This window comes from Chenopodium album, chromosome 10 (genome assembly GCF_948465745.1).
Source record: "Chenopodium album chromosome 10, dcCheAlbu1.1, whole genome shotgun sequence".
NCBI lineage: Eukaryota > Viridiplantae > Streptophyta > Magnoliopsida > Caryophyllales > Amaranthaceae > Chenopodium > Chenopodium album.
The window spans coordinates 52958454-52967328 of NC_137843.1; the positions used below are offsets into that span (position 1 = coordinate 52958454).

At 32.8% G+C, this 8875-nt stretch overlaps 2 protein-coding genes across 2 annotated transcripts; one reads left to right on the forward strand and one right to left on the reverse strand.

The window, feature by feature from the left end:
• Window positions 1-211: 211 nt before the first annotated feature.
• On the forward strand, window positions 212-5361 carry LOC145564095 (non-functional NADPH-dependent codeinone reductase 2-like). The gene is made up of 4 exons (XM_081624438.1): window positions 212-619; window positions 2540-2783; window positions 3881-4060; window positions 4759-5361. Exons 1-4 carry the CDS (start codon window positions 231-233, stop codon window positions 4981-4983), a joined length of 1038 nt encoding a protein of 345 aa, XP_081480564.1. The 5' UTR covers window positions 212-230; the 3' UTR covers window positions 4984-5361.
• A 2068-nt stretch (window positions 5362-7429) lies between these two features.
• Window positions 7430-8422, reverse strand: LOC145564097 ((1S)-1,7-diacetoxy-luvungin A aldo-keto reductase-like). The gene is made up of 3 exons (XM_081624439.1): window positions 8245-8422; window positions 7959-8138; window positions 7430-7680 (listed from the first exon to the last, which is right to left on the reverse strand). Exons 1-3 carry the CDS (start codon window positions 8389-8391, stop codon window positions 7456-7458), a joined length of 552 nt encoding a protein of 183 aa, XP_081480565.1. The 5' UTR covers window positions 8392-8422; the 3' UTR covers window positions 7430-7455.
• Between the last annotated feature and the right edge of the window lie 453 nt (window positions 8423-8875).

Below are 8875 nucleotides of genomic sequence, written 5' to 3' on the forward strand. Positions count from 1 at the left end.
AAAAAAAAAAAAAAAAACTACTTTGTCAAGAAAGTTTTTTCTTTGATTTCATATCATATAATAAAAAAAAATAAATAAATAATTAAAAAAAAAATTAAAAATCAGATCTAGATAGTTTGAAAATGCGATTGTCTAAAAATAACCCTTTTCAATTGGCAAACTCATCAATTTCCCAAAAGAAACACAGAAACAACCCCACAATTAAAAAGAACAAAAATCTCCGAAATCATATGATCCGAGTTGACCCACTAAGACTACGAGCAATCCACCTCACAACTCAGTCAAATATGACAAGTCCACTGAGTCAACTTCGAGTCCCACAAATCAAACTTAGTCATGGAGAACGAAGCATCCCCGTCATCGGCTTAGGCACTGCCGTAGATCCTCCAGTATCGGCGGATGAAATGAAGTCAGCGGTGGTGCGGGCCATTGAAGTAGGCTATCGACACTTCGATACGGCCCATAAGTATAAATCGGAGCAGCCCATTGGTGATGCGGTCCAAGAGGCTTTGAGTTTGGGCCTGCTCCAATCCAGAGATGAGCTCTTTATGACTTCTAAGCTTTGGTGTGGTGATGCTCACCCTAACCTCGTTGTTCCTGGCCTCCAAAAATCCCTCAGGTATAAATTTTAGGTAATGCTATATGTAGCCCTAAGGGCTGTATATAAGTATTAAATACACTCTTAGAAATTATATAAAATTAGAAATTTGATAAAAACACAGCGTAAATCAGTTTACTTAGTGCTTATATTTTTATGAATTTTAAGCGTAAATTTAATGCTTATATGTATCGTTAAGGCTATGTATAACATTTTCCTAAATTTAATGTCAATGTTGTGTGTCTTTATATCACATTGATTTGAAATTACTGCCGAGTCAGGCAATCTGTTTAAGTTGTTCTTAATTCAGTGTCGAGTTCTTGTATGAACGATCAGGATGCATGATTGGCAAATACATAGGATTTTTGTATTTTCAGAATTTTTTTAATGGTATACGGAGTAATCCTTCCGTTTTTAAATACTTGTTTAATTTTTCCATGCGTGAAGTGTTAGGAGTAATTGGAAAAAGTAATAAAATATGAAGGTAGTGGGGTAGGTAGAAGAATAAAAACCTATAAAAAATAAAGATAGCAGTGAAAATTTGAGGAGAGAGAATATGTAATTAATAATATATAGTTTATGTTGGGTCTAGTACGTGAAAGAAATGAATTAAACTTGTCGTAACATTTCAAATAAAAAATTATTCAAAAACGATCGGAAAAAAAAAAGTGGAGCAAATATTTATAAACGGAGGGACTACTTCATAAGTGGTACTTTTGAAGTACAATTTTAACTACTAGCATTTTTAATTCTCGATAAAAACATGTTAAGGGAGATTTTTTTTTTTTAATCTATAATAGCTTTAATTAGATTGGACTATAATTAACTCAGTTGATACTAAAATGTGTTTACCTTTTGATGTCATAAATTTTTTTATACCAATACTTATTCATTAGTACCAACAAGAATTTTTATTTTATTGTTTTCAATAATATTTCTTTGTTGGTATAAAATGTACTATCCAAACACAATTTATTAGCAACGGAGTTTATTATAGTCATATAATATATGACTAAAGCTGTGATAACTTTAGAATTTCTAAAGTTATGGAGTATCCAAAGTTGATATTTTGAAATTACACACTATTTCCATGTACTTAGTTTATTTACTTTTAGTGTGTAAAAACTATTACTCCGTATATAGTCAAACTAGAGTATGTTAATAGTAAGGTGTTGCAAGGATTAACTAATGAAGGTGGTGTTTGGGAGTGGGTGTAGAAATGTGACTTTGTAGATGTGCTCTGTTAAAAACTGCCTTTTAGTATTAAGCAAACCATAATTCAAAGTACAATATGGATATATGTAGAAAAGCAAAGTTATGAAAATTTTGATATTCACTTATTTGGTTTTTCATTAATGAAATTAGAAATCCATAGAAATAGGAGATAATAGTAAAATATACTTGGGAAGTAATGTTTTGTAAATTGGATGTAAGTATGTAACTAAAGCAAAATAAAGTGTTGGATAGATGGCAATGTATATCTATCTGAGGAGCTTGACAATCCTATCATAGGCTAAGCATAAGCTGTGGAATTTGTGTTAGAGGAGAGTCTCACGACATAAAAGCACAACAGGATTCTGTTGTAATTACTGGTAGTAGATGGAGTAGCCAATGTAATCCGTTCATGCTAGTTATCTCCTCAATTCATTATGATAGAGAATGAGTTTAGGTTTTAACTTGCTTAATGATTAGTTTGTCATAGATCTTTGATTGATTGAAAGGGACTATAATGGAAACCAAATCAGACAAAGAAAATTTGAAAGATTTACTCATATTTGGATGTTTATCTTAGCAACAATTCTCTTATTAACAATCTAACATTGTAAAATTAGAATTTACTCATGTTCACTCAGTTTCAAACATCAAGATACCACTTCCCCAGAGAATATATATGCATACTCCAACCCTGAATAACTAGTTAATATGGGGGTGTTTTTGTAGGAATTTAAAAATGGAGTGGATTGATTTGTATTTGATTCACTGGCCACTAAGCTGTCAACCTGGTAAAAATGATTTTCCAATAAAGGAGGACGATTTTCTTCCCATGGATTTTCAAGGTGTTTGGGCAGCTTTGGAAGAATGCCAGAAGCTTGGCCTTGCTAAATGCATTGGAGTTAGCAATTTTTCCTGTAAGAAGCTCAATGAACTTCTGGCTATAGCTAAAATCCCACCTGCTGTTAATCAAGTTAAGTGTTTTTTTTTTCCCAATGGTAGCTCTTCATTTATCACTGTTTAAGGTCTGTAATTTCCTTTCCATTTAGACTTAACTCTATTAAGTTGAATTCAATTCTGCTCTACTAAGTTTGATTCACTTTTGCTCCATTTAGTTCAATGTTATTACTATTTTCAGTAATCAGTACAGTTTAACTCCATTGAATTCAGTTATGTTATGCTTAGCTCAGCTCAACTCACGTCAGTTCAACTCCATTTATTCCAAAAAAAAAAGGGGGGCAGAATCTGTAGAGGGAGCATTAATAAATTAAGAAGACTTGTTTATGTTCTTATATTCATCTACAGGGTAAATATATTAATAATATGTTCACTTAGGAGACGGGAAATAGTCCATTTCTTGATTTCATTAATCTTTAGTGTAGAGAACTTATCTGCAGTATAGTTTTGTGCACCTCTAAAGGGTTTGGATATACTTCTTAAAATGGTTCTAGGATTGGGTGTTTTGTGCTACAGATAGAACAGGAGGATAACTTTTCTATTTCTGGGGTGTTCCTGAGTCTTATGATTTATGAAAGCTGCGTTGTTTTTTTTTTTTTTTTTTTTTTTTTTTTTTGGTAAGAATTAGTTAAGTTGGACTTTATACAGCAGTCTCAACCTGCTGTTCATTCCATATGATTAAGAAATATGATTTGAAATTATTCTTCTTTTGATGCTTTGGTGTACTGTACAGTCTGCACCTGAAATTTTTCTTGAAGAAGGCAGATGTATTACTGCTTCAATGTCATCAAAGCTTGCAACATAGTAAACACCTCTAGTTCTCTAGGATCTCTGAGTATATAAATTACGTAACTAATACGCTTGTCATGTATAACTGTCCTGAAATCTTAACATATCTAATGCAATTACTATTTACTTCAGGGTCTTAATGCTAATACGCTACAAATTCTTTATACATTCCTGTAATCCTATGAGTCATTATGATGGACTCAGAGTTAGAATTGGGATTGATAGCATATTAGCATGTAGTTCAGAGCTTGCCTTTATCTCCTTAAATATGTGCAAAGTCAGATCATCATCTAACCTAGGGCATCCATGATTTGAAAATTAAAGGTGGAGGTTAGTCCATTTTGGCAACAGAAGAAGCTGATAGACTTGTGCAAGGAAAATGGTATTCTTATAACAGCTTATTCTCCATTAGGAGCCATAGGAACCTTCTACGGCAGCAACAGGATATTGGAATCTGAAGTGCTTCAGGAGATTGCCAAATCTAAAGGAAAGTCTATACCTCAGGTACTTGCCTTTTACACCTTATTTTTAAGGTCTTCACATTCTATACATTGCATGTAATGTGATGTCTGCATATACGTATGTTACTATCATAACTAAAAGTAAGTTGTTGCCTTGTCGCATGGATATACCAAAAGCTCTCTGTAACTATTTGCCTGGATATTAATTTAATGACTTCTATAGTATTTTAACATTATGAAGTAATGTCCTTTGAATTTCAATGGAATAAGAAATTCTCAAGTAGATTGAAATTGGGAAAATGATGTTTAGGTTTTGTTTAGTAATCAGTGATAAATGGCTCTAATGTTAGTATATTTGAGTCATTATGTAAGACAATTTCACTGACAATTTGATTGTAATGCAATGGTTTTATGTATTTCCTTCATCAATCATCATTACCATTTAATAATTGATACTAGCTCGAAAAAATAAAAACTGGTGATGGAATTTTATGAAGTGAAACTCATAGTTGGAGGTTGGAATCGCTTTGCCATAGACATTTGAGTAGATTTTGTTTTTGGTAAAAGTGCACACAAACTCATTATCAATACCATTTACCAAAGCAGTCCTAAAGGCTTAAAAGGGGTAATCAGAATGCTATATTGTCGCTGTAATACCAGAGATCTTCTAATCTCTGCTGTCATCCTCTCTCTTCATTCCTTATCCCCTCAAAGTGTCACTTTTATCTTTGGGAATTGCAGGTATGCTTGAGATGGGCACATGAGCAGGGAATTACTATAGTTGTTAAGAGTTTCAATAATGAGAGAATGAAAGAAAACCTTATGATTTTTGACTGGGAATTGACTGAAGAAGACCATGAAAAAATCAGGGGAATCCCTCAGAGTAGAGGGGTCACTGGCTGGCCTTATCTATCAAAGAAAGGGCCTTTTAAGACACTTGAAGAGCTCTGGGATGGAGAGCTTTGACTATGACAATGCTTTAAACTTGACGGCTACAAATGTAAGTTGTTGAGGATGTAACTCTCAGGTGTTGAGAATGGAAATTGATTTTGGCACACCCTTAATTGATTTTGGCACACCCCTATGTGCTCTTCTCAAATAGGGGTGTGCCAAAATCATTTCCCTTTGAGAATCGACTCACTTGAGATTATCAATCTCACATTTGAAATTTTGATCTGAATTAGCGCCTCATACTGAATACAAAACTACCTATGTAGATCTCCTGACATGCTTTTCTTTCCATGTTTTTGAATTTCTGTCTGTATCTTTTGTTGCAAATGTCTGTTGCCATCTGGGAGGAGTTAGGAGTTGTGTGCAAACTGTTTGGCTTACGGCGAATCAGCAATAAGCATCATTGTACCAATTTTTTTAGGCCTGTCCCATGATTAGATTTGGAATTGGAGTATATTCCTATGCTATTTACAGACTAATACTCGGCAAAGATCAAACCTCAAGCTTAAAAAGACACAACTACACATACAATAAGTAACATCCATTCATCAATGCAAAATACGAAGTATATGCTCAAGTCTCAAATACTTGAAATCCAATAATCTTACAATCACAACCCCAAACATGAAATGTCATTCCAGCATCAATGCTGAAGATTGAATCTCCATTACATTACAGTCTTTTGTAACTTCCTATACATCAAAAATATACCGCGTCAACAAACACACAATGAAATGCAAAACAAAGTCAATCAATTCAATCACTCAATAAAAGAACAAATAAATAGATTGTACATGTATACAACTATTTGTGAGTGTTTCTGCGGAATTTCTGAACAACCCAAGAAATGCTACCTGAAGTAGAATCCTTTGCCTTCCTCATCCCCTTAGAAACCGATTCTTTGGTCTTCTCCATTCCATTCGCCGACACCTCCTTCGTCTTGTTAAAGCTTTCGCCGAATTTCTTTGACAATTTCTTCGTCAAACTTTTAGTTTTACTCCCATTGTTGCTGTTTCCCTTCTTATTAAGAGAAGAAGATTGATCTTCATTATTATTGTTAAAATCCCATTGATCCGCCCACGAGTTTGAGTATGAACCATGCCCTGCCATATTTTCTTTTCCTGTCTTTAAGGACTTCAACAAAAATGAATATGAATCGAATTACGAGAGGTTTTTGATGATGAAGAAAGCTGTTAAATAACTTGGAAGATGGATAGATAAATGTAGGAGAGTTATGTTAGGATTGTCTATTTGTTTCTAGCTGTCTAGACGTGGGACGGTGTATGTTACGTTGAATGGATTTTCTTATCTGTCAAGTATGAAACTAGCAAACTATAATTATAATATATAAGTCAATACTTTGTAAAAAAAAAAATTATATGTTTTGACAGTTTGGTAAACTAAACAAAAAGTTAATATCATTACTAAGATATTCTGTCAAATATTCTCATCTAAATCATATAGGGATATAGGTGGTTATAATATTACTATCATTTAAATTACATTACTCTTGTGAGAAGTGATTGTTCTTTTTCTTTATTTATTTATTTATTTATTTATTTATTTGGTTTTTGGGCTTCATAGTTATTAGTTGATTACATTACGCTTGTGAGAAGTGTATCTACACGTAATAAAAACTTTAACGATAATTTAGATTAGTTGCACTTTATCAAACATTCACAATTACGTTTTAAATTTAGTATATGACACTTTTCTTAGTTTGTTAAACACTTAAGGGTAGTATATATCTGATGTGCAATTGTACGATGTTGCGAATAAAGTTCCATCTATTTCACATCGTCTTTTTGTTATTCTCCCTCAATTAAACCACATAAACCTTCCAAAATTTAGTACATGACACCTTCCTTAGTTTGTTTATTAACACTAAGAGCATCTCCATTGGCAAGCTAATTGTTAAATTAGCTTGTCATGCCATATATGATTTCAAGCTAATCCACATTGTAGCTATTTTATGTCCCAATGGTTAGCTACTAGCTTGCTATTTAAATAAGCTTGACCTTTTCAATTAGCTTTATTAATTTAATTATTTTAATATATTAATCTCCAAAAATTTTAAAAACTTTTTTCTCAAGCAAATTAGCTTGTTTAACCTAATTTGCTTGGACAAGCTATTTGTATTTTTTAGCTCCAATGGTCAAGCTACTAGCTAGAGATTTTTGAAAATTGCAAGCAAGTCTCTAGCTACAACCATTGGAGTTGCTCTAAAGGGTAGTATCCAAGGTGTACAATTTGTACGAAGTTGCAAATAAAGTTTTGTCTATTTAATTTACATGTCCTTTTGTTACTCCGTATCTCTCAATTAAACCACATAAAATCTTTCAAAATTAAAAATAAACAAAACTTCAATTTTAATAATTATTATTTTTTTTTAAAAAAAAAAACCAGCTAAATCAAGTATAGCTTGGTCATACTCTTTATAGAGAGCTTGGTGTGATTGTGTCAATCACATTACATTCATTACTCAAATCAGATCTCTCCATCCCAGAGTTCCTCAATTGTTACAAAAGGACCAAAATTAGATGTATAATCTAATCCTCTACACACTCTATATTGTGGAATTCTTCTGATCTTCTCAAGGTCCTCAGCACTCAATTCCCAATCGAATATGTCGAGGTTTTGCTTCATTCTTTCCTTGTTGAAACTCTTTACCACCACTGCGATCCCCTGCTCCACTCCCCACCTCAAACATACCTGTATGAATTAGTTTGGTATCCATGATCAAATCATTTACTTTTCTAGAAACGTTATTTAACAATGAACAAACAATTCAATTATTCAAAATGATACTCTGTCCGAAATAGGTTTTACTCTCATATACCCTTAATTATAAAGGATAGGCTTGCCATGATTATACAAATATACCCTTTAAATCACTAATATTTTAGGAAAGGTGACAATTTTTTGATGTGTAATCAACTTGTGTGCAAACGTGACTCAGGCTGAATATAATGTAGGTGTTGTTTAAGTACCTGAGCTACAGATTTATTTCGTCGATTGGCTATTTCTTTCAATACATCCGATTCCATGACATTCTTGCTGCCATAGAATGTCCCAAATGCACCTAAGGGCGAGTAAGCCGTTACAAGAACGCCTTTAGCCTTGCAAAATTCTATCATCTCCTTTTGTTGCCAACTCGGATTCACCTCAACCTTTTACATACCAAAATTATGATATAAATTTCAATATCATAGCATAGTATAATTCATAAAAGTATGCTTTAAATTTGAAGTTTGAATTATTGGGTTGAAAGTTTACTTGATTAACAGCAGGAGGAATGGTAGCAAATGATAATATTTGAGCCAATTTTGTGCGCGAAAAATTGCTAACTCCTATGGACTTTGCTAGCCCAAGCTTCTTGCATTCTTCCATACCTTCCCAAACTGATTTGTAATCCATTGCCATGAAATCATCCTTCTTTATTGGGTACTCGTACACCCCCGGCTTCGAGCTTACCGGCCAGTGAATTAGATACAGATCAACGTAATCTAAATTCAGCTTCCTAAATCATAATAGAGAGTACATTGTCACCTCTTCAATTAGACATTTCATCAAACACTTAACAAGCAATTTTTATTGAAATAAAAACTAAATAATATACCATACTAGCAATATGGGAAGTTACACAATTTTACAATTATGACATGTTATCAGAGTTAACGTGATACAAGTAAAGTAAAGAATTAAACATACTTCCTATATAATACTCCATCACAAATTGACCTTAACATCTATTATTAGCAATATAAAATTTCTAAGTATCTAACACAAAAAATATCTTATGCAACCGTGGTATATTTTACGTGGTGAAAAAAGCTAACTAAATTAAAACTTCTAGTTAGAGCATGATTCAAAATTTAAAACCTAATGTACCTCAAAGTTGCTTGCA

Coding starts and splice junctions, on each gene's coding strand:
- LOC145564095 (XM_081624438.1), top strand. CDS start 231: ATGATCCGAGTTGACCCACTAAGACTACGAGCAATCCACCTCACAACT. Junction 620..2,539: donor GGCCTCCAAAAATCCCTCAG/GTATAAATTTTA, acceptor GTGTTTTTGTAG/GAATTTAAAAATGGAGTGGA. Junction 4,061..4,758: donor AAGGAAAGTCTATACCTCAG/GTACTTGCCTTT, acceptor TGGGAATTGCAG/GTATGCTTGAGATGGGCACA.
- LOC145564097 (XM_081624439.1), bottom strand. CDS start 8,391: ATGGCAATGGATTACAAATCAGTTTGGGAAGGTATGGAAGAATGCAAG. Junction 8,139..8,244: donor TTCCTCCTGCTGTTAATCAA/GTAAACTTTCAA, acceptor GGTATGTAAAAG/GTTGAGGTGAATCCGAGTTG. Junction 7,681..7,958: donor GAAATAAATCTGTAGCTCAG/GTACTTAAACAA, acceptor TAATTCATACAG/GTATGTTTGAGGTGGGGAGT.